Here is a 26,541-nt window from a genome sequence, read left to right on the forward strand (position 1 = left end):
CCTTGACTCCTTGCCTTCCCCACATTCTTGGTTCTATTGATTTGATTTCCTTTTTAAATCACTTGTCTTCTGTTTTATTCCCTAACCATCCTTTTCAACTTTACCACTACTGCATCTATAATGATTTAGACTTAACTATAAGGTCACTGGTTACTTGAATATTATGTCTTCCCTTTTTAAAAATTATTTGCTTTAGTTCATTTGTTTTTTGACTGGAATACTTTCTTGAGTAATGTTTTTAAGAAGAGTTATGGGAAGTATACTTGCATGTCCAGAAAGAGTTTTCTGTTTGTTGTTTGTTTCTCTATGTGAATAAGAGTTTGAGTCAGTTCTTTTTCCTTAAGTATTTCTAAAATATTACAGTATCTTCTAGCATTTTCTTGAATTTTCATCAGCTTCAATCTCTTCTTGAATTCACTTTATATAGATATTAGGTTTCTTGCATCTGTGTTCCAGGTTACTTATTTTTTTCATTTAGATTTTCAATATATTTTGAACACCGTGACTTTAATTTCCACGAACTTAAAAAAATTTTTTTTCTAAATTAGCTTGTACTTATTTTATGGATCCTATGCCCTATTAATTCACACTAAAGATAATAGTTATTATTTTAAAACTCTTCTATTTTTTGCATTAACTTTTGTTAGAGACCACTTGCTCTAATTACCCAAGTTATTTCTATGTCTTTAACCTGCCTAATTCTACTCATATATATAAATTCAGATCTGTAGTGACTGATTTGTTCCTGGTTGGGAATCACTCTGAAGTCATGAAGGTCTCTTTTCTGGGCAGGTGGTCCCTAAGGGCCAGGTGAGCGGCTGGGGCTCTGAGATCAGGCTTTGCCCTGTGCATAATGAATGGGCAGGACATGCCAACTAGTAGATACCTTTCAGGGTGTGCTGGTCAAAAACAGACTAATAAGCTAGGATGCCCATAAACAAGCCGATTCTGGGATACCAAATCTCCAACTTGACTGTCTTGGTCCACAGCAAAGACTGAAAACAGAAGTATACAGAACAGTTTCATTGCTGTAAAAATTCTTTTGCGTGGCCCCTTTGTAGTCATTGGAAGCAACCCTGTCTTCTCCCCTAACTCCCTGGTAACCACTGATCTGCTTTCCTTCCCTATAATTTAGCCTTTTCCAGAGAATCATGTACATGAAATTAAACAATTAGGTAGCCTTTGTGTGTCTTCTTTCAGTTAAAAAATGCATTTTAAGAGTCATCTCTGCTATTGCCTGAATCCGTGACTCATTCCTTGTTATTACTGAGTAGTATTTCATTGGATAGGTGTACCACTGTTTATCCATTTGCCTGTTGAAGGACATCTTGGACATTTCCAGACTGGAGTGATGATGAATAAATCTGCTATAAACATTTGTGTACAGGTTTTTGTTTAAATATAGGTTTTAATACACTTGGGTAAATACCTAGAAGTGGGATTGCTGGATGGTTTGGTAAGAGTATGTAAACTTTATAATAAACTGTCAGACTTTCCCAAAGTGGGTGTACCATTTTGTATTCCCACTGGAAGTGTTTGTAGCATCCAGTTTGATATCTTAAAATTTGAATGATCTGTATTTAACTGTTCCCAGATTTAAGATATTAAACACTATCTGTCTTAGGGTTTATTCTTTTGAAACTACTCTTAAGTAAAACACTTGCTAGGACACACAAAAATATGTCATAAAAGACAAATGATAAATTGCCCTTAAAAATTGAAAACTTTTCTCTTTAAAAGATATTATCAAATAGATGAAAAGGCAAGGGCTTCCCTGGTGGCACAGTGGTTAAGAATCCACCTGCCAATGCAGGGGACACGGGTTTGAGCCCTGCTCTGGCAAGATCCCACATGCTGTGGAGCAACTAAGCCCACGAGCCACAACTACTGAGCCTGTGGGCCGCAACTACTGAAGCCCGTGAGCCTAGAGCCCATGCTCCGCAATAAGAGAAGTCACCACAATGAGAAGTCTGCACACCGCAATGAAGAGGAGCCCCTGCTCACCGCAACTAGAGAAAGCCCGCTCACAGCAACGAAGACCCAATGCAGTCAAAAATAAATAAATAAAATAAATGTATAGGAAAAAAAAAAAAGAAAAGGCAAGCACAGACTGGGAGAAACTATTTGCGAAAGATATATCTGATAAAGATTGTATCTAGAATGTATAAAGAACTTTTACAACTCAATAAATAATAAGAAAACAAAAAACCAATGAAAATGGGCAAAATAGACATTTCACTGAAGAAGATACATATGGCAAATAAGAACATGAAAAGATGCTCCACATCATTACTATTCCATTGAGAAATGCAAACTAAAACTGTAGGGTATCACCACCCAACCACTGGAATGTCTAAAGACTGACAATATTAACTGTTGATGAAGATGTGGAGCAGCTAGAACTCTCACTTATTGCTGGTGGGAATGTAAAATGTTACAGCCATTTTGGAAACATTTTGGTCCTAGAAACAACCCAAATGTCTGTCAGCAGGTGAATGAATATGTCTGTATAATAGATATGATTTAGCAAGAAAGGAACAAACTACTGTTACATGTAACAACAGGGAAAAATCTCAGTTATGCTGAGCAAAATAAATTAGACACGAAAGTACATACATATTTCACTTATATGTTAACTCTAGAATAAAGGACAATCTGATTTATAGTGACAGCAAGCAGATCAGTTTTTTCCTGGCACAGTGAGTGGATGGGTGATTGGGAGAATAGAGATATTCTATATCTCGGTCCTGGTGGTGGTTGCATTGGCATATGTCTTTGTCAAAACTCATTGAACTGTACACTTAAAATGGAGTACATGTTTTGGAATGTAAATTATACCCCAAAGTTAATTTAACAGTATTACGCCATTTTAACTAATGGCTCTTTTAGCTTGAATGGCTAGCAGTGACATACCTATGACCTTGTACTTGGATTTTTGTTAAGAAGGCTAAATAAATTCAGTATATTTTTATTAGGTAAAATGCTCTTTATTTTAATGTACAAATGTATAGTTAGTATTTGGCTAAAATAAACTCACATTTACTTTATGGTTTTAATAGCTAGAGAGAGATTGTTTTCTCTCTTTAGTGTGTCCATTAAAATTATCTGCCACCAGATATTCTTAATTTTTAATACTGTAGGTTTTAGTTAAATATACATTGTGTGTCTGCTAAAGGTTTAGGGTTATTATAGTTCTTCCCATTCAGATGGTTTATTCTTACTCATCATTAAACAATTAAGGAACATGTAAAATAGAGATAATATAGCATTAGTGACATTTGTAAGTAAGGTACTTTATAGTGTCATACCTGTGTAATTAGAAACATGTCCCTCTTTGTCACTCGTGAGATAGTATCTTGGGTAGGAAGAGGGTTTCCAGATCTATTGTATCAGAAAATCACCATTCATTTATCCTACAGTTGTGTGTGTGTGTGTGTGTTTTTAACATTGACTCCTTAATTCCTTTTTCTTGCTACTAAAGATTGCTTATGAAATAGTTCATAAGTTTAGATATGCTTGTTAAAGTCTAGGAAAGAAAGAGGAGAAATAAAACATTCTGTAGCACTAACCATTGTCAATTCCTAGTTTAAATTGATTCTAAACCTCCTTTGTTTTCTGACAAGTTTATTCCTAGTTTCACTGGTTAGGCACTTCCTGCTTAGTCCTCACCATTTGTTCATTAACTCAGCAGAAATTTTGAAGAGCCCACTGTGTTCCATACTTTTTGTATTTTCAAAGCTGACCTTGATTCCTGGAAGAGAAATGGATACTGTTTACCTCTTTGGTTTTCAAGATTTTTCCCTGGCCTTTAGGTTTTTCTTCCTGGTTGGTTCCCTTGCCTTCTCCTTCTGCTTTATATGCCTGGATTTTCAAAAAGCCTTGAAGCTGGATAGGAAGCTCTCTTCTCTCTGTTCATCCACATGGTTCAGTTAAGAACTCAGCCTGTTTATTCTATATTGGGGCCTTGTTGGTTAAAAAGTATAGTCATAATAAAAATGTTTCAACTGGAGGAGAATTTACTTAGAGGAAGAGAGAAATGTCAAGTAATAATATTCAACTCCCAATAGTCTCCTTCCTGACACTGTCATATTTTTTCAATATAGTACATTGTAAGTAATTAAGGGATGCTTTTGTTAAGACTTTGCTTCTCCTTAGCATATCTAATACCTGAACAATATTAACCTGTCATTTTACCCTTACTCTTATATTATTGCCTCTCTTGGCCTGTCTCTTTTCTTTTGCTTGAGGTTATCCCTTTTTTTTAAAAGAACTTCTTTTTCATCCACAGTTTTTCCAGTTCTCCATAATCACCGTATGTTAAGACTTAACAGAGATTTGGAGTGTTAAAAAAAATCATCATATTTGAGAGAATAGCTTTCTTTTACCTCTCTAATCATCTCTTTCATGAATCTTTTTTTAATTTCAATCAGAGTTTCTTTGTGGCCAAGGTCAGGTCTTTTTACGTATTCAAGGCTGCTTTTGTACTAACAGAAATTAGTACAAAAAGTTACCACTTTTTTACATTCTCTTTGAACAGTAAAATTTCAATATATATACTATTCCTTATTGGAGGGCTTCAAGGAAGGTCATACATTTGGTTCTTACCTATTGTGTTTCCGTTTTTCTTATCCATTTCCCCCCTCTTTTTCTCTATATCAAGATATGGAACTTTTTTTGCTTCATTTTTTGGTCTACATGTGCCTTATATTGAAGGGTTTTATTTCTGTGTCTATTTTAAACTTATTTATTTTAATTCTCTTCTGCCGTCTACTCTGCCAGTCTCCAAAAAAATGAATAAATGTTTATTGAGTATATATTGGCATGTGCTAAGCCCTAAAGATATAGTTCTAATTAAGACACATTCTTAGAACTTGAGGGGTTTGTAGTCTATTAAGGTAGAAAAAATATCTCAGCATGTAAGAAATGGCACACAAACTGTAAGAGCAAGGAAAAAGCGGGTGGTGGATAAGGTCTGAACCTTAAAGATGAGTAAGAGGGTGCCAAGCAGAGGAAGAGCAAGGGAATTCCAGAGCCACGCAGCCTCAGTGGGAGACTTGAAGATGCTGAGGTGTGAAAGCACAAGTGCAGTTGAGGCCGTGGTAGAGGTTCTGGTGGGTCTACAGGAAGGGTGGGGTGTGTAGAAGTGGAAGGGACAAGGAGAAGACTGGTCCAAGGTAGGTGGGAGCTTCTCATGTATCATGTTATCAAAAAGACAGCCTTTCTTTAATGGGACCTCTATATATTTTAGAAGAATGAGGAGGGAGAAGACCCAGAGAGGAGACAGAAGTTACCAGAGGGGTGGGAGGAGATAGGAGAGCATGTGGTGGCGTAGAAGCCTACAGGGGGCAGGCCAGGGAAGGGGGCTGGTTATGTCAGCTGCTGCACCAAGTTCAAGTGTAATTCCATTCTTTTCTTGATTGATATTTTCCTCCATTCCCTCGTGTCTTGATGTCTAGACTCAACTAGAAAAGTCCTTTCCTTAAAGCAGTGTCTCTTGATTGGTTTCATCAGGATTCAGAAATGACAGCACTTAAAGTTCAGCGTTTTTTCTTGATCTGTTACCACATTACGCCTTTTATGACATTTTGGTAACATCCTGCAAGGCTGCCGAAACCCTCGTTTTCTTCTATCACTTCATTGACACATCTCTGTGGGCTAATTTACAAGTAAGTATCGTGTTATGACTTGCCTTTAGTGTAGGACTCTGCCTTTTTTGCCTGGCCTTTTTATCTTTCCCATATCTTTTGACTTTAATATAAGTTGAGAATCCTCTTTGGAGTTTTAAACTTGTTTTCCAGGTTATTCCATCACACCATGAACCTAGGCTTTCGAGTTCATCCCCACTGCCTCCTTTTGTTGATTTCGTAAAAAGCCCTTTTCCTTCCTCCTCTTTCCTCTGCCATCTTCTCTGCAGTTCCTGCCATCCTGCTTCTCTCCGCCTCATCGACTCCCCATCTCACTTCAAATCTCAGTAGTAAACATATGTTCTCCCTTGTCTATACCTCTTAATTTCTCTTTTCCACTGTTATTGCTTTCTCTGTAATTGTATTGTTTAACTTCATTAAGCATTTTATAATATGAAAGATGTGGTTGAAAATAAAGTTGCATTAAAATAAAATCATGTCGTATAAAGCAAGTTGTTTCCCAAGGTGTATGAAAGTCTCCTGATGCAGGTTAAAATGGCTGTTGTTTTGTATTCCTTGATTGTGCTAGTATAAAATTTCAGTGAGTTGTGGGGAATTTCTTACTTCGTAATCATTGTTGACAATTGATTAGATAAAATAACTTGTAAAATAAAGATCACCCTATTTCTATTTCAGACTTTTTGTTAAATAATATTTTTATGTATTGTGAGAATCTTTAAAATTAATGTAGCTTTTTTTTGTTTTGCTCAAATGTTTTATTGCCAAAATTATTTGAAAAGCACATTTAATATATTACAGACATTTCACTGTAAAAATGATCCTTGTATAATGTAGCTTTTTGAATGAACTGGAAAAGAAAGGTATATACCTCCCAAAAGGTATATCTTACAGTCACCCTCTTGGACAAATTTAGTGTACCAGACTAATATTTGTTTATTTGCACCAGGTGGGAAAAATCATTTTGTCTTTGAATTCCATTCTCCTCCTAAGGGGGAGTTATTGTATCTTTTGCGTTTGGTTCACTGCCCATTGGGATATTCACTGGTTATCACAAATTGCCTCAATGCCTTGGCAAAAGTCCAGATAGTACATGGACAATTTAAACTTCTGCATTGGTCGTTGTTGCCCACATGAGTCCTGAAACTGTGGCTCTATTCCCTTTTTCAGCTTCATTTCCCAGGGAAAAGTAGAGTGAGCTATCCTTTCTTCTCCATATGTTCGTCCCCACCCCCCAAACACTTTTATGTGTCATCTTAGTTGACTGGAAAGGAGTTTAGAATCAAGAAGGATGTTAATTATGTGTTTACACATTTCCTTTTTTTATTTCTATGCCGTGTTTGTTTTCAAAAACAGGTTTTAACTTCATTACATTTTTCCAAATAGTATGGCTGGAAAAAGAATAAATATATTTGCTTTTCCAGTACTTTTTTTCCAGTGCTTTTTTTTTTTTTTTACACTGCTTTTCCTTCTTTTAAAATTTTTGGTCATTTTAGCTTTATCTCACAAAAAATTAACTCTAAAGATTATTGTTATCCACAGTTGGAAAAAATCAAGCATCCATTTACATTTCTCTTCTCTACTGAGAAGTTTGAACTTCTTCATATGTAAATGTGAAAATGTAAACTTCATGTGTAAATGTAAACTTCTTTATATGTTATAAAGTTATAATTCACTTTTACATATATTACTTCAGTGCAAAATTTTACTTAACTTTAACAACAGCTTAAACATGATATTGCCCACACGACAGTCTTGCTGTTTTTGATGTTATCCCATAATCTATGATGGTAAAAGCTAGCTGGGAAACAGTTGAAAAGTTCGTGGCTCGGTAGGTCAAATAGAATTTGTCTTTCACAATTTGTCTCAACCTTTTTGCCAAGAATGATTGTGAATATTCACATGAATGATATCTTATTTTGCAGATGTTTCTTTGGTTTTATAAAACTATTACTTTCTGATAAATGCAGTTTTATAAAGAAAGTAAAAGGAGCTCAGTTGCAGCAATTTATAGACTGTGGAGGGAGAGGTGATGTCCATAGATTATACAGTCAGACCCATCCATCCACCTTGGCAGATGGGTTTCTGTCCTTCCCTTAAAGATTTCCAGGAATAAAACATCCACAGTCTTCCAAATTAGCTGAGCTGTCAATTGAGTTGGATACTTGTACATTATTCTTTATTTCATAAATTTCATTTTTGCAGTTTAAATTTGCTTCATTAATTCTCTTTTAAGAAAGAGATGGGCCAAGTCACTTCTTCAGAAAATTATACTTCTTAATTTACCTGGGGGCCTATTTTGAAATAAAGTGTATGTGGTAAAAGAAAGAGCTACTTCATTTCAGGTTTTGGTGTTAAAGGTTTGATATTTGTGCATTTGTAAATTTTTTTATTTGACAGATTTATACTTGTGGTAGGTGAAATGTCTGAATAAAGAGGTGATATTCTAGATGATTATTTTCCCCACATTTATAACCTGTCCTATACTTCAGCCCTTGGTGTTGTATGTCCTGAGGTGAATCTGATTTGTCAACTCATGATATGTCAGCATTAGAGCATGTGCTGCAGAAACTCCTTATTTATTTTAATACATGCTTTGTTAGTCTTTTCAGAAAAACTCTCGTTCAGAGTGTTCTATTATTTCTTGTTTTTAGGGTGCAAGTTCTTCCATTTAGTGCGTCTGCCTACTGACTGTCCGTCCCTGTGATTCATTTTCTTTTACGGTCTGTAAGTTTGTACTGTGATGCATCTTTAGTAAGGGTTTAGTCAGTCTCGTGTTGTGGAAGCATCCCTGCAAAGAGGTTCCCATCTGCCCCTACCAGTTCAGGACCACTCTTTCTTTTTAGATCTTTTGGCTTAGGGATGGTGTAGGGATTCTCAGCCATGAAGACAGTGTGAATTTAGGCCCACACTCTGCGTGGTACACGCCTAACAGGGTTCTGATTTCCCTCCGGTGACTTTCTGCCAATGCCTAGGTTGATGTCAAGTGTCCTTTGGCTTCCTGGCCGGTGAGCTAAGTTTTCGTGTTCCTGGTTTTACAGATAGGGTGATTTTTCCTGAATTTGGCTTTATGAAGTTTCTTCCAGATGTGACCTGTGGCTTGAAATAACCTCTCTGCATGCGTGTTAGAAAGTCCCCTTATTACAACCACTAAGACCCATAATTGGTTCCCTGACTCATATTAGCTTCAGTTCCTGCTCTCCGCGCTTTGACTTTCCTCTTTGTTTCTCACAACTGTGGGTTTTCCTCACTTGTTTCTAACTCAGCTCTTTATTTACTGTTTTGCTGGTTGTATTTTGTCAGGCATTTCAGTGTGTTTGGATCTGGCTGGGATTGAGAGGAAGAGGATGCTGTTATCTAATTTTAAATTATTTTAGATTTGTATAATTTTTTTGTTTGCTCATCATCTTTCTGTCTACATGTGACATATTTTGTGCCTACTATGTACTGAGTACTTTGATAAATGAAATCTTTGGCTAGATTCCTTCCTTCAAGAAACTTGGTCCTAATGTGGGCCCTTGTGGAACAAGGGTATATACCTGATACAAAGGTGGTATCAGATAATAAGCCGACTTATGGAATAAAGTGGTTGGAAAAGGAATGTAGAGGTAGAGTTAAAGTAAAATATGAAGGGTGTTTAGAAAGTGAAAGAGTTTACTGCATTAGACAAAAAGAAATGGGTCTAGCTTGAGGAGAGCCTTGAAATGTCAAACCAAGGGATTTAGACTATATCTTGTACGTAAGAACAAAAAGCTGTTAGAGGTTTTGGGTTGGAGAGACGTTTAATGTTTTATAATCTTAGTGTTAACGTTTTGCTCTACTAAAGAAAAGTTGTTTTATTTTCCTTCTTTTACTTAGGAGAAGTTAAACTCAAGACTTTACAGGTAGAAAAATGAGGATGCTTGATTTCCCTGTTTGTGTAGACAAGAGGTTACTAGTCAGTGCAGACAGGGGCCAGGCCTGTGTTGTAAACTAGTAGAGCTGGCTGGTAACAGGAGCGGCCACCAGGCCTCTTCTCACAGGGTTTTCTTGATTGTTAAAGGTTGCAAACTCCTCCAAATTTTAAAAATCACTCTTTGGTCCTAATATATCTGCTGGCATGGTTTGACCCATAAGCCATGGGTTTGCAACCTCTATATAAAAAGGGTTCATTAATAATATGTTTATTACATTCTGTCATAAAATTTTAAAAATATATTAATTATTCAGAATTGTCCACACGATTCAGAAAAATGTGATGTGTTCAATTTGAACGTTCTGTATCTAATAAGTAGCTATTTATCTATGATAATAATCTTGTTGGGATATTTGACTTCCGAAGTCAGAAATAAAAATATTTTCTAAAACTCTTGTCTTACAGGTAAAAGAATGTCATATTTCAACATTTGTACCTGAAATCAGAGTGAATTGTCAGGCCACATGGATGAGTGCCAACCTCTGCATTTCTGGTGTGTATCCTGTGACCATTCTATCTGGGGTGAGTGATTTCTAAGAGTAGCTGGCAACAAACCAGATGCCAGCCAGCCATGGACTACCCTCACAAATAATGCTAGGGGTTATAAATTAAACACTGTCTGGTGATCTGTGATGTGTAAGGCAGTTAATATAGTTGGTCTGGATTAACTCTCAGCTCCAGAAAACTATATTCCCATAATGTGAAATCTGTACTTAGCATGTTCGGAAGTGAGTCATAATTAACAATAGGGAATCATTTGTTAAAATGTGAAGTTATAAAATGCCTAAGATCCTTTTGGATTTACAGCAGTATTTTAGTGGTTCCCTGTATATTTTAAATAATTTTAATTTTAAAAGTTCAAGGACTTAGTATTTCTTGAAGGATAGTTATAATTTTGCATAACATAGGTTTTTTTGGGTCATACATCTGCCATTGCCTTATAATATCAGTTTTGATTCCCATATAGCATAAAATTGTATACATTTTCAATGTTCAGTTTTCTTAAAAGTACATTAGATAAATTATACCAGAGAGTCTCATTTACGTGAATGTTGTTGTTTTCAGTTTCATTCTGGGAAGTTACATTGGGTAAAAAGCCTGTTTATTACCTTATCCATGCATTTTTCTGTTTATTTAAATTATTTTACTTCAACAAGCCATTCATTTTTTTAGAACATCCTTCAGAGAGTTCACGCATCTTACCGAGGACACCTGACCTTTTGAAGCTTCATAATTCACACCTAGATGCCACCAGTCTTTCCCATGTTAACAGTTTTGACTATGTTTTATTATATGTGCCTTCGGCGCCGAGCCAGGACAGCTACAAGAGGAGAAATGATGAACAGCCATAGAACTATAGAAGCAAACAGCCGGACTTCCCCTCTCAATGCAGAGCTGGTCCAGTATGCCAAAGAAGTAGTGGATTTCAGCTCCCATTATGGGAGTGAGAATAGCATGTCCTATACCATGTGGAACTTAGCAGGTGTACCAAACGTATTCCCGAGTTCTGGTGACTTCACTCAGACAGCTGTGTTTCGAACGTATGGTACATGGTGGGATCAGTGTCCCAGTGCTCCTGTGCCATTTAAGAGGACGCCGCCTAATTTCCAGAGCCAAGACTATGTGGAACTTGCTTTTGAACAACAGGTGTATCCTACAGCCGTGCACGTTCTGGAAACCTATCATCCTGGAGCAGTCATTAGAATTCTAGCTTGTTCTGCAAATCCCTATTCCCCAAGTCCACCAGCTGAAGTCAGGTAAGACTCATTTTTTTAATGACCATGTTCTATGGCTGAAAGGTTGTGGTGGTTTTAATACTGGAGGTCTTTTTTCACTGGAAGCATTCTCTTAAGTCATTTAAACAAATTCGATTTTTAAAATGTTCCTTAGTTTTCTGATAGGGAAAGAAAGGTTAGACATATGCAATGTAATGCATTCTTTATACCTATAAAACCTCACACCATAATAATCATGGATTGTGAGATTTGTGTGTGAATTTACTATAAATGAAAAGCACGATTTGAACTAATTGGGACATGGGCCAATCTGAGAAGTTAGTTGGAAATATGATTTCTAACATATTTTCAGACAGGCATCATATTACTGCTTTTAAATACTTGGAGTAACTCAAAGTCGACCTACAGAGTGACACTTTAGAGGAAGTCCTTAGGGGATTAGCTTTAATCTTAGGTGGATGTTTTTGTAACAAGTATATTCATTTAAAAATAAATGCTGGGGACTTACCTGGTGGCACAGTGGTTAAGAATCTGCCTGCCAATGCCGGGGACACGGGTTCAAGCCCTGGTCCAGGAATATCTCACATGCCACGGAGCAACTAAGCCTGTGCGCCACAACTACTGAGCCTGCGCTCTGGAGCCCACGAGCCACACCTATTGAAGCCCACATGCTACAATTACTGAGCCTGTGTGCCGAGAGCCTGTGCTCCGCAACAAGAGAAGCCACTGCAATGAGAAGCCCGCGCACCGCAAGGAAGAGTAGCCCCTGCTCGCCGCAACTAGAGAAAACCCACGCGCAGCAATGAAGACCCAATGCAGCCAAAAATAAATAAATAAATTAATTAAAATAAATAAATGTTGCCTTAAGTGTTCATGCATTCTCCCTAAAGGCGCTCGCTCTCTCTCTCTCTCATTTCTGTAGTTCAGCCTCCTGATTTTTTAAAATATAATTATTTGACTAGGTAATATATTCACATGGTTCAATAATCTAAAAATTACATAATGCAGTCTTGCATGTACCCTGTTCTCCATGTGCCTCGGACCCACCCCTCCCTCAAAGAAACCACTTTTATCCACTTCCTTTGCATTGTTCCAGAGTTTCTTTATGCAGATACAAGCAAATACAAATGTATTTATTTTACTTTTCTTTATACACAAAAATAAGCACACTATTTGCATTGTTCTGTACCTTATTTGTTTCACTTACTGGTGTATATTGTATCTTTTCATGTAAGTGCAAAGAGAGCTTCATTATTCTTTTCTACAGTTGCAAGTAATGCAGTGTATGTGTACCCCAACTTATTAACAACTCCCCTATTGATGGGTTCTTAGTTGTTTTGATACTTTTGCTATTATTAATATTAATGCAGTGAATAACCTTGCCATGAGTCACTTCGCATGTGTGCAAGTATATCTGTGGGATAAGTTGCCAGAAAGATTGCTGGGCCAAGGGTCTATGTATTTGTAATTTTAATACGTAGTGCCAAATTTCCCTCCAAAGAGGCTCTCCTATTTCTATTCCCACCAGCAATGTATGTGCATGCATGTTTTCCCGAAGCCTCACCTACAGAGTGTTTTAATAAATTTTAGCATTTTTGTCAATTTGTTAGGTGAAAAATGTTAGGGGAAAAATGTTATCTCATGTTAACTTTCATTTGAAATGCTTTTATCATCTCTGAGGTTGAATATCTTCTCATGTTTAAGAGCCGTTTCTATTTCCTTCTCCTTGAACTGTCTGTCATGTTATTTGTCCATTTTTCGATTACTTATTGATCTTATCAGTTTTTAACCTTTATATTGCTTGATTCATTCATTAAATACTTGAGTGTCTACCATGTGCTAAAGCATTGTTCTGGGTATTGAGCATACATTAGTGAACAATGAACAAAATAGACAAAAATCTCTGCCCTTCTGAGCTTATTCTAGCCCAAGGGCAGTCTGCGACACCTGTTAAACTGTAGGAGCCCAGCTGCCTGTGGAGGAGTGAGGGTGCAGATCACGTTGCATCTAACACACTGCTTCCTTGAAGTCCCTGTCCCCTCAACTCCCAGGGAGCACCTCCCAGTCTACCAGGAAGCAAATGCAGAGTACAGCTCAACTCAAGCTGGAGACTGCTGGTATCTTCTTTATCTGTTCTTATCAGAACGATTTTGATAATTCATTGTGAACAGTATTATTAATGGGTCAGTTTTTTTTTAAAAACAGGAAACCAGCATCCTTTAATATACAGGCTTTTTTTCCTGAGGAGAAAAAAAAGTACTTTGAGTAGGATCCTTTCTTATGGGAGAATTGTTTCATTGGACTCTGTCATTGTTTGCCTCTTTCCTACAAAGCTATCTAGTTTTTTTCTAAAAAGATGAACCAGTATGGGGATAAGATCCATGCAACGTGTAATGTCTTTCCTCTGATCTAAAACTTAATGTCTGCAGAACTGATTTTGGGTATGAATCTTGCTCTTGGGTTCCTAGCTGAGAGCTGTAGTGCGTGATTGTGATTAAAGTGACAGCTTTATTTATAGATGTAGCTCTACTTTGCCTAACTGATTTTTAGCCTTATTCCACAGAAAATACCATTAACTTTTAAGAGAAAAAGAAGCTAACCAATATATATTATTGCAGAATAAAAGAGGGCCTTTTAAATTGTACTGATTATGAAATCAGTTTCAGTGTTTAAAAAACTTGTTAGAAAATACCAAAAAAGAAAATATATATATATATTAAAAAAAAAACCCAGTTCTTCTGCCCAGATTCAGTAACTGTTAACGTTTTGGTGAATTTCTTTAGACAATCAGAAACACTGATTGAACACCTTCTCTGCCCACTCACTGCCAGGAACAAAACAGAGCCAGACAGAGGTGGGTCTTGTTCTTTGAGTTTTACAGGCCAGCCTGGAAGAGGGCCGTGAGATTGCAGGGTGCATGTGCTGGCAGAGGGGAACACCTAACCTGTGGGGCTCCGAGGAGTCCTCCCAGAGGAAGTGACTTAACTGGGACCTGAGGGTTGAGTGAAGCTTTAGTTTGAGTATGAAAGGTGGAGAGAGAATACCACATGCAAAGGTGAAACCATGAGGTGAGATCTTGGTGTTCTAAGAAGTGAGGAAAGCCCCAGAGTGGAGAGAACAAGCTGTTGAAGGGCCACAAGCTTTGGGATTTCATAGAGCTCTTGGATCCAGTTTCCCAGAAGCAGACCTTGAGAGGACTATGCCTCTACCAAAGATTTGTTAAGAAAGTGCTCCTGGAGAAACTGGTAAGGAGTGGGGAAGATAAGGGAGTGGGGAAAGCACTGTAGGGAAGGGAAGAAGTCAGGCCAGGATGCAAAGCCCTGTGACATCCCAGTCAGCCTGGAGGCACAGTGGCCCGGGAGCTGGGCTCTGATGCTCCTGCCTGTCTGTCTTGGGCTGTGGGCTGGGGGAGTGGGAAGGGGGGATGGAAGTCTTCCAGGCACTTGCCACTCTCAGGATGAAGCGGCTCTGGGAACCTATGTAGATCTCTGTAGAAGGCTACAGGTGGGAGCCCTTAGGAGCAAGCCCGCACATCTGGGACATGGGCACCAGACCTACCAGGAGATCTAAGCAGAGCACAGGTAGAGAAAGTCAACTCCAATAAACTGGTAAACATAATGGTATTGATAATAAAAGTTAGAGAACTGATTTAGGGTTGTCAGGTTATTTACTTTGCTACCAACATCATTCTTCATCACTATCATTTCATAAAAGAAACCCCAGTTTATACTGAGAAATTAGCATGCTCAGAATCTCGAATAAAGAGCGGTTGGCAACTTACGTGTATATGTGTGCATATCTTTATATATACCAATGTATTCTTTATTTTTCACATTTAATCATGGAAAGCTCTATCACACACTGTGGTTTAGGAACCACTGGACTGTACTGCCTATTACTTTAATTAATTGCATACGGTTTTATTTCTCCCTTAGGAGTTAGCAAATAAGGGAGTGTGTTGGAGTAGCTCAGGAATTTATGGGAAATGAACTTGTCCCAGAACATTTAAAATTTAAAAGCAATCTTTCTCCATTTTGTCTGATTGCATTTCTTTGTTCAGTGAGTGAGGTAGGAAAGTTACAGGTAGTTCTGTAAGATCTCAAAAGTCTTCTGACTTCAGGCCTAGTGCTCTACTAAGAGAAAAGAAAAAAGGTAGTATAGAGTGTCCTGGTTCTGAGTATAAGATCTTAATAGATGCTTGTGTAAGAGTCAGAAAAAAGCCTAGTGCAGGGTTACACATTGGAAGAGACACAGAAAAAAGAGGAGGAAGAAAATGACAAATTGAGGTCATATTAAGGAAGCCTACTGGAATGAAGCTATTTGGGGATAAAATTTAGTGGTGTGGATTTTTTTTTTTTTTGAGTGTTGAAAGCATTTTCACTACATAATATTGAATTTAAGAAAGCAGGGAGAAAGAAAGTGGCCGTCACAGAAGTTGCCAAAGGAAGTTGCTTAAGCAATGATTTCGCGAATTGGTCATAGTCTGGTCCCCTTGACTTTGTGAGTCAAGAAGCATGACTTTGTCATTTAAGTCAGAAATGATCAGACCCTTTATAGGTTAGTTCTTTTTAAAGCAGATGCCACTTTGTTAGTTACAATCAGGGACAGGCTGGGAAGCAGGGAGTGAGTAGGTATACCTATGAGAGTACTTTAATTTTATTCTAGTTTGTTTTCCTATTCTATCCCTTCACTTTCAGCAGCTAAAATGGAACAGTGTTGGCAAGAGAACTTTCTTCTTGCTGGTTACTAGATGTGCTTACTAACCAGGAGGAATTTTGTTTATAGGGAAGCTCTCTGCATCCATGTGCCTGGCTTCCAACCTGAATATGTTAGAAAACTTGCTTTCTCCGGTTTCCGTTGATGAACGTGTCTCTTCCTCTCTTGTCTACCTGCTGCTTCCTGGGAGCCCTAGAGAGACGTTCTCAGTGAGTAACAACAGGTCAACAGTTACAGAGACAGAGTGCTTTGTGTCCAAGCACGGGACATATAGTAGGCATTCAGAGCAATCAACAGAAGGAGAAATAAGTGGGCTGGTAAAGAGAATGCTGGTTACCAACCCAGAATTAAGGACTCCAAGTGCAGACAAAGCGCAGCCTGATAGGGATTCCATGCTGAATTTTGCACATGATACTGTAGATTTAAAATACTTACAAAGGACATTAGTGTTTGTCAGATTTGTCCAGTAGATGAATACAGTGTGTGGGCATATATAGTCAGCACATAAATGTGCAGACTACAAAGGCCATGACTTAAAGCAGTTTAATCTCATCAACACTGTTCTGGGTCTAGAGGATTAAGAGTCAGGGCTATCTCATGGAAAATTGTGTGTGTATGTGTACACACATGCATGCACATGTGCATTTGCTTGTATTTGCTTATTTTCACTGACTAGTTTTTTAAATTCTGGCATTAATTTTCTAAAATAAAAAGATTGGCATAGGAAATATAGCCATTATTTTATAATAAATTTAAGTGGAATATAATCTGTAAAAATATTGAATCACTGTGTTGCATACCTGAAACTATTATAATATTGTAAATCAACCATACTATAATTTAAAAAAAAGATATTGGCATATTCTCTTGTTGGGTAATGTAGATATCTTTCTCTTTCTAACTTTAAAATAATATATTCTAGTTCTATTAGAATTTTAAACAAAATCACCTTAATACAGATGATACCCCCAAATCAATTTGTATTGGTCTCAGAGTTAATGTTAATTTAATTCAACTGGCCACCGACCTATAAAATAATTTTTCCATCTTTTTACCACTTTTCTTTATTACTTCTTAGGTTATCAAGAAAAATCAAAATAAAATATAAGTAAACTAATGATACTTGAATTTTTTTATGTTTAGACATTTAAAAATATTTCTAATAACTGATAAGGTTTGATATTTTTCAACTTTAAGAATGCTATCATATTTAAACTTATGATATATGTATAACTAAATATATAATGTTTATGCTATATAAAGTCAGAAGCAAAAATGATGCTAACATAGCATTAAACTTTTAAACATGCTAGAAATGTTAAGGAAGTCATTTTAAAGCATCATCTTAACCTTGTCCATTCTGCAAGGTAGAGAGAGAGAGAGAGGACTTTAATAGATTAATACATTATTACAATAGAATATTTGTACTCTAATCAGTGCTTGTTTTTAAGCTTGTTTTATTTATAATTTTATAATGTAATTTGCATTGTAATACAAGTCAGGCTATACATAAAGAACATGTTTTGTCTGTATCTTTATTTATTGCAAAGAACCTGGCAGAGGTGATTTCTATATTACATTTTCAGTGTTTCTGTTAAGGCTCATAAAAACTTCTCATTGAAGCTAAACAATAAAATAGGCTGGTTTAGTCCACATGTGTTGTGAACCAGTACAGGCAGTTATTTCACAGGGTCCTGAGTGGTCCTTGTTTCTTGGACATGAGACATTCCTCCAACATCATCTCGTGTCATTTTCCAGCAGCAACAAAAGGATGAGTAAAACCAAAATTTGAATTTTCTCATACCTTCCACCATTTACCCCAGGATTCTTGGAAATGTACTGTCCAAAATTAGGAATGCGTTTTCCCACGAACATGGTTTTAAATGTTTCATACTTCTATTCCTGTATAGCTAGCTCTGTTTAACTGTGTGGATTTTCAGTAGAGTGTTCAAATCAATTCCATTGTTGGAAACCCTAAAGGTTTTTGCATTTAGGCTTTGGGGGCACTTCTTAGGTCTAGGCTGGCATTCCAAATTTGCTTTTCTGCCTTGTCACAGAAAGTGAGAAGATGCCCAGCTAGCTTTCCTTTCCTCCTTAAATCTGCCACAACCTGCTCTGTTCCTTAGAACTCTTCCCCTGCCTCCCAAGATTGGATATAGAGAGGGACCAGTCTCTCCATTCCTACTTTCAGGTTGTCTCTGAATACAAATACTCACAGGTTCTTTATATGTTTGATGGGTTTTATTCCTAGTTTTCAGGAGAGAAGTAGCAAATCTAACAAATATGGGGTGATTATAGGGTTCTGTTAACTGCAAAAGTCCTACTGTTACGGTTAGTGATATGTTTACTGGAATCCCATTGAGTTTCTGCCTTATGCTTTTATTCCTAAAGGTAGAAATTACCAAACTTCCCTTCTCCCAAGAGTGGTGCTATATGCCTTTCTTGCCCCCATCTTGGCCTAAAGACCATTATGGTACTTGTATGTCGATGACTGCTATAGTCTCAGCTCAGATTTCTCCCCTGAGTTTCATACTCTTTTGTCTATTTCAGTTCCCTAAATGCCTTGCTGTAATCAGTTTTTACCTGGATCTCAATAGGCCATTGGCTTATCAAGAAAAAGAGGGAGAGGACTCAAATCAATAAAATTAGAAATGAAAACGAAGAAGTTACAACGGACACTGCAGAAATACAAAGCATCATAAGAGACTACTACAAGCAACTCTATGCCAATCAAATGGACAACCTGGAAGAAATGGACAAATTCTTAGGTAAAACCTTCCAAGACTGAACTAGGAAGAAATAGAAAATATGAACAGACCAATTACAAGTAATGAAATTGAAACTGTGATTAAAAATATTACAACAAACAAAAGATCAGGACCAAATGGCTTCACAGGTGAATTCTATCAAACATTTAGAGAAGAGCTAACACCCATCCTTCTCAAACTCTTCCAAAATATAGCAGAGGGAGGAACATTCCCAAACTCATTCTACGAGGCCACCATCACCCTGATACCAAAACCAGACAAAGATACTACAAAAAAAGAAAATTACAGACCAATATCACTGATGAATATAGATGCAAAAATTCTCAACAAAATACTAGCAAACAAAATCCAACAATACATTAAAAGGATCATGCACCATGATCAAGTGGGGTTTATCCGAGGAATGCAAGGATTCTTCAATATATGCAAATCAGTCAGTGTGATACACAATATTAACAAATTGAAGTATAAAAAACATATGATCATCTCAATAGATGCAGAAAAAGCTTTTGACAAAATTCAATACCCATTTATGATAAAAACTCTCCAGAAAATGGGCACAGAGGGAACCTACCTCAACATAATAAAGGCCATATACGACAAACCCACAGCAAACATCATTCTCAATGGTGAAAAACTGAAAGCATTTCCTCTAAGATCAGGAACAAGACAAGGATGTCCACTCTCGCCACTGTGATTCAACATAGTTTGGGAAGTCCTAGCCACGGCAGTCAGAGAAGAAAAAGAAAGAATAGGAATACAAATTGGAAAACAAGAAGTAAAACTGTCACTGTTTGCAGATGACATGATACTATACACAGATAATCCTAAAGATGCCACCAGAAAACTACTAGAGCTAATCAATGAATTTGGTAAAGTAGCAGGATACAAAATTAATGCACAGAAATCTCTTGCATTCCTATACACCAACAATGAAAGATCAGAAAGAGAAATTAAGGAAACAATCCCATTCACCATTGCAATGAAAAGAATAAAATACCTAGGAATAAACCTACCTAAGGAGGTAGAAGACCTGTACTCAGAAAACTATAAGACACTGATGAAAGAAATCAAAGATGACACAAACAGATGGAGAGATATACCTTGTTCTTGGATTGGAAGAATCAGTATTGTGAAAATGACTATACTACCCAAAGCAATCTACAGATTCAGTGCGATCCCTACCAAATTACCAATGGCATTTTTTTACAGAACTAGAACAAAAAATCTTAAAATTTGTATGGAGACACAAAAGACAATGAATAGCCAAAGCAATCTTGAGGGAAAAAAACGGAGCTGGAGGAATCAGACTCCCTGACTTCAGCTACAGTAATCAAGACAATATGGTACTGGCACAAAAACAGAAATATAGATCAATGGAACAGGATAGAAAGCCCAGAGATAAACCCACACAGCTATGGTCAACTAATCTATGACAAAGGAGGCAAGGATATACAATGGATAAAAGACAGCCTTTTCAGTAAGTGGTGCTGGGAAAACTGGACAGCTACACGTAAAAGAATGAAATTAGAATGCTCCCTAACACCATACACAAAAATAAACTCAAAATGGATTAAAGACCTGAATGTAAGACCGGATACTATACAACTCTTAGAGGAAAACATAGGAAGAACACTCTTTGACATAAATCACAGCAAGATCTTTTTTGATCCACCTCCTAGAGTAATGGAAATAAAAACAAAAATAAACAAATGGGACCTAATGAAACTTAAAAGCTTTTGCAAAGCAAAGGAAACTACAAACAAGACGAAAAGACAACCCTCAGAATGGGAGAAAATATTTGCAAACGAATCAACAGACAAAGGATTAATCTCCAAAATATATAAACAGCTCACGCAGCTCAATATTAAAAAAACAAACAACCCAATCCAAAAATGGGCAGAAGACCTAAATAGACATTTCTCCAAAGAAGACATACAGATGGCCAAGAAGCATATGAAAAGCTACTCAACATCATTAATTATTAGAGAAATGCAAATCAAAACTACCATGAGGTATCACCTCACACCAGTTAGTATGGGCATCATCAGAAAATCTCCAAACAACAAATGCTGGAGAGGGTGTGGAGAAAAGGGAACCCTCTTGCACTGTTGGTGGGAATGTAAATTGATACAGCCACTGTGGAGAACAGTATGGCGGTTCCTTAAAAAACTAAAAACAGAATTACCATATGACCCAGCAATCCCACTACTGGGCATATACCCAGAGAAAACCATAATTCAAAAAGACCCATACACCCCAATGTTCATTGCAGCACTGTTTACAATAGCCAGGTCCTGGAAGCAACCTAAATGCCCATCGACAGATGAACAGATAAAGAAGATGTGGTGCATATATACAGCGGAATATTACTCAGCCATAAAAAGGAATGAAATTCGGTCATTTGTAGAGACGTGGATGGACATAGAGACTGTCCTACAGAGTGAAGTTAGAAAGAGCAAAACAAGTGTATATTAACGCATATATGTGGAATCTAGAAAAATGGTACAGATGAACCGGTTTGCAAGGCAGAAATAGAGACACAGATGTAGAGAACAAACATATGGACACCAAGGGGGGAAAGTGGGGGGTGGGGTGGTGGTGGTGGGATGAACTGGGAGATTGGGATTGACATATATACACTCATATGTATAAAGTAGATAACTAATAAGAACCTGCTGTATAAAAAAAAATTCATAAACAGTAAATAGGCCATTGGGGCAAGGAAATGAACTGACAATATATTGGAGGGGGAAAAAATTGATATGATTAATAAGCATATGAAAACATTTTAAGTGTTAATAGTCAGTGAATTATAAATTATGTCACAGAGACCTGGGTCACTGTGAAATTAGAGCTTATTTTTAAAAATAAAGAGTGCTTTCAGTGGTCATTCTTATATACTGTTGGCATAAGCTTCTTTGAAAGCAGTTTGTAGTATGTATTGGGAGACTTAAAAATGTTCTTAATCTTTGACATAAAATCTTTATGTAAAAGTTCTGCTAGCTAAAGTAAATAAGTAGAAATAGAAATATTTATTGAAGTATTTTTGTTTGTGTTTTTAATTTTCTCTGATATATTAGAAAACAATATTAGAGAAATGGTTATTTATGCCATATATTTGAGAATATTATATATCTAATGATGCTATGTTATGAAGAATCTTTAAATAATTTTGGAAAATAATTTTTTAAGAAGACCTATAGAAAGACATGGAATATGAGTTAGGCCTTGAAGAAAAGATGGGCAGATAATCGTAGGTTAGGCATTTCATTGGGAGAGGAAGACAACATGAGCAAACACCTTCGTGTGGAAATAAGTTTATTATCTGGAAAGTAATGATTAACCTGGCTGAAAAGTAGAAGTTCATTTTGAAGGAATAGGAGAAAATGTTATTCACCTGTTATGTGTTAGCCACTTGCTAGGTACTGAGGATACAAGGATGACTAAAAGATGACAATAATGGAAATTTAGGAGAAGGGCATATATGAGACAATTTCATGAAAACTCTGATAAAATTTAATGACTGGATAAAAGAAAATCAAAGAAAATGATAGTTTTGGGACTTTCCTGGTGGTCCAGTGGTTAAGACTCCGCACGCTTCCAACGCAGGGGACGTGGGTTTGATCCCTGGTGGGGGGATCTAAGATTCCACATGCCGTGTACTGTGGCCAAAGAAAAATATAATGAAAGTTTTGAATTTGTATGGCACCAGTAACAGAAACAGAAAAGGGGACCTTCGTGAGGCAAGGTGAGAAGTTTAGTTTCCACAGTTGGTTTAGGGCATGCACACAGGAGTGCTTTCTACTGTGTGCTTTAATACTTCGTGTTTACTTTATCTGTAAAACTGAATGTTGTTCATGTACCTCTGACTACCTATTCCAGTTTTTAGCTTACCAAAGTGAAATCTGCCAAAAAGGACTTTCTAGGGAGTTGTAAAAATAATTTAAGTAGTAAAAATATTTTAAGTAATAAGGTCTATGGCATTTAGGTTTTAAATTTTTTTCATGTCCTGGAAACAATTCTTGGTTTGATCCTATCCACCTTGTCTAATGCTTTTGCTTCACACTGTAATGTATTGGGCTGGGCCCCTAACATTAAGGTAACAATAAATCTCATTCCAAACTGTATTATAGGGAAGTTTCTTTCTTTGGCAGATGGGAGATTCTTTGGTCAGAGAAACCTACGAAGGTGAATGCTTCCCAGGCTCGCCAGTTTAAACCTTGTATTAAGCAGATAAATTTTCCCACAAATCTTATACGGCTGGAAGTAAATAGTTCTCTTCTGGATTATTACACTGAATTAGATGCAGTTGTATTACATGGTACAAAGGACAAGCCAGTGCTTTCTCTCAAGACTTCACTTATTGACATGAATGATCTAGAAGATGACTATGAAGAAAAGAATGGATGTGGAATGGACAATCTGAACAAAAAGTTTAGCAGTATTGCCCTCAGGGAAGGGACAAGTAATGGATATTTTGATAAACTACCTTATGAGGTAAGCCAAAGATATTCAGTAGCAATATTGGACATACTATCATTTTAAAATGTTTAGATGTTAATGTTTATTTTGCTAGATGTCAGAGAAATCGGAGCATTAGCAAGGTATACATAATCTGATGTATTGTGTATTTTGATTTTGGAAAGACTAGACAAAATTGTGTTCAGTAACTTCACCACCTTTGTTTTGGATTGACTTTAGTGATTCTGAATAAACTAGTAAATATATGTTATTTTATCACTGATTAACAATAACCAAAATACATAAAGCAATGATAAATTACACTCCACTTTAATTCATAATTACACAGTGTTAATATGGGCAATATGTGCTTAACTTGATACCGGTTATGTTAAAGATGATTTGCTATGAAAAATAAGAGTATTAATAAGACTGTGAGAGAAATGCTTATTCTGTTTAATAGTGCGCAGTTTCTCCAAGTGTCATATAATCTTCTATACTAACTCTATTCTGTATTCTAACTAGCTATGATTTTTGGTCTAGGCAGGTATAGAGTGCCTTTTACCTAAAGTCTTGTTTTCAGTGTGTCACTACAGGGGTGTTTCCAGGGTATATTTAGCACTCCTGGCTCACAGGCCTCAAATGCCATTAGCACACCCCCTGGGGTGGGAGTAGGGCCAGGCATTCCTTCCCCTGCTTAGAAGAGCTGTGTGTGGTTAAAAATAATATAATCAGATCTTTTAAAGAAAATTTTATAAACTTAAACTTTAACCAGTTCAACTATCCCCCTTCCACACTGGTGGGTATTTCAGGTTTCATTGTAATAATACAAGTAGCTTAACTTGCATGGAACAATAAGGTCGCCTCTTGAGTGCCTAACAGGAACTATAATGCCTGTTCAGCATTTCACAATTCAAATGCTATGGTACATCCTGTGAAGTAGCTAAAGTTGCCACATAAAGATGAATTTAAGGATCCAAGGTAATTCAGTCAGTAAGCCATGGAACCAGGATCCAACCCAGGCCTTCTAGGTCCAGTCTTGTGTTATGGAAGGAAGCTTCATAGGTGGACAAGACACCCTGGCCCTTAGAGGGAGGAGGGAGGGAGGAGGGAGGAGGAGCTGAGCTGGCAGAGAGGAGTGTGGGATGTTGACAGCGTTGTTCCCTGGGGCTTCAAGGAAGGTCTGTCCTGGCAGCAGTGGCAGCAGTTCATCTGGAGGAAGCTCACTTCCTTGATTCTTACCCATTTCCTAAAACTACAGTATAGAGATTTAAATTCAGCAAATGTATTTTAAAGAGTTTGTTGAATTTTATCCAGACCTGGTAAAATGCTTAACATATCACATTCAAATGAATAACGGGAACTTCAGGCAAAGGGAAGAGTGTGTCCAAAGGTGAGAAGAAGTGAAACTGTGTGACCTGTTTGGGAACTCCAGTATTTCACTGTGGCTGGAATAGGATTTGATAGCAGAAGCTGCAAGAGATGAACTTGGACACAGGCTCAGGGCTGCCTCGGTGCATCACTGCATAGGCCACCGTCCACACAGATGACAGTGATTGGGACATCCCAGCCCTGGCAGCGCACAGCCCACCCTGCCACGTCGTAGAGGGCTCTGTGGGTTTTACTGAGAGGTTTGCATTTTCTCTCTTCAGCCAGTGGTCCTCAGGCTGCTGTGTCTCTCCTGTACGCAGCAGAATCAGTTGAGGGGAGTCATAGAGACCTTAGATTTTATAAATCATTTACCTTTGGTAAAAAATTAGAACAAATCCAAGATTATACCTATAATAATTTCACACTCACTTTCTTGTGTTCTCTGAATTCTTCGTATGCTTTTTTTAGTGGGAGAAAAAGATGTGGAATAATAGCTAGCATTCCAGAAATTATCCATAATATGCAGGCATTTTTAAAAAAATTATTTATTTATTTATTTATTTATTTATGGCTGCGTTGGGTCTTCGTTGCTGCACGCAGGCTTCCTCTAGTTGCGGTGAGCGGGGGTACTCTCCGTTGCGGTGCATGAGGTTCTCATTGCTGTGGCTTCTCTTGTTGTGGAGCACGGGCTCTAAGAGCATGGACTTCAGTAGCTGTGGCACGTGGGCTCAGTAGTTGTGCCTCATGGGCTCTAGAGTGCAGGCTCAGTAGTTGTGGCGCACGGGCTTAGTTGCTCCGTGGCATGTGGGATCTTCCTGGACCAGGGCTCGAACCCGTGTCCCCTATGCAGGCATTTTTGCACATGCTTTGGCCCACAGTTAGAATAATTGCCCAGGTGTTTGGCCTCATGTAAAGTTTGTTTTTCATATATATCATGGTATGAAGAAGATTGTGAACCTTTTCTGTAGTCAGTAGGGGAACATAGAAAGTTTTATTCATTTTAAAAGAAGAATAACAAAATGAGGTTTCCTTCTTAGATTATTCTGTTGGTAAATGAAGAATAGACCAAAAGGAGGTCAGGGTGGGAAGCAGGGATACCAGTCGGGGAGCTACTGCAGAAATTTAGGCAAGAAGTTATGAAGCTCTGGGTACTGGAAAGTTTGGAAAGGAGGTAAGCTGGAGAAGTATTCCAGAGATGCAGAAGGTAGAAATCAAAGTAACTATTGAATGTGGACATGAAGCAGAACATCACAAGGACTTTTGGGCTTGTGGTTGAAATGACCTGGTGGATGGATATGCCATTAATCATAAGCCAGTGGGTGAAGGTGGAAGGGTGCATTGACTTGGAGGTGCCTGTGATTCATCAAAGCCGACTTCTCTGATTGAGAAGTTGACAGTAGGCAGTTGCTATTTGAGTTTGAAACTCAGGAGGAAGGTCTGAGTTTACGTTTGTGTGAGTCTTCTCAGAAGAGGAGAGGGCTACCATGGTAGATGAAACTGACCAGGAAAGCTCTGAGGGTGTGAATAAAGGGCCAAGAATAGAATTCTGGGATTACTAACATCTAAGAGTCCAGTAGAGGAAGACAAGTCAGAAAAGGCACTTGGGACAAGGATGAGATTGTCTTAAAAGCAACGATAGGAAGCTAAAGAGGTATATAAAGAACATAAAATGGGTGTGGTCAGCCGTACCGCTGCAGAGAGCTCAGGGACAAGTGCCCACTGGTTTTGGTCATCGGGAGATCTCTGATAATCCTTTACCATTATCAGTTCAATGGAACTATGACCATAGGGTGAGAGATGAGAAAAACCTTACCATATCTGGTTACGGCATCAAGGAGGGGGGGAGAAGCAGAGACAAAAAGTGTTTGCTCTCTGAGCATAAGCAGAAA

The 26,541-nt window shown here is 37.5% G+C and overlaps 1 protein-coding gene across 6 annotated transcripts in view; it reads left to right on the forward strand.

Moving 5' to 3' along the window:
* FBXL4 (F-box and leucine rich repeat protein 4) overlaps window positions 1–26,541 on the forward strand; it is a 70,291-nt gene that overhangs the window by 5,417 nt on the left and 38,333 nt on the right. For 2 of the 6 annotated variants that reach the window (XM_059942036.1, XM_059942031.1), the window contains exons 1-3: window positions 10,008–10,119; window positions 10,771–11,354; window positions 22,975–23,317. In XM_059942036.1, the coding sequence (XP_059798019.1) occupies window positions 10,843–11,354; window positions 22,975–23,317 (855 nt within the window). In that variant the 5' untranslated portion in view covers window positions 10,008–10,119; window positions 10,771–10,842. Of the gene's footprint in view, window positions 1–5,545; window positions 5,667–10,001; window positions 10,120–10,770; window positions 11,355–22,974; window positions 23,318–26,541 lie in introns of those variants that run through there. The other 4 variants (XM_059942035.1, XM_059942033.1, XM_059942032.1 and 1 more) reach the window with 4 other exon arrangements.

The sequence above is a fragment of the Balaenoptera ricei genome, chromosome 12, assembly GCF_028023285.1.
Source record: "Balaenoptera ricei isolate mBalRic1 chromosome 12, mBalRic1.hap2, whole genome shotgun sequence".
Classification (NCBI taxonomy): Eukaryota; Metazoa; Chordata; class Mammalia; order Artiodactyla; family Balaenopteridae; genus Balaenoptera; species Balaenoptera ricei.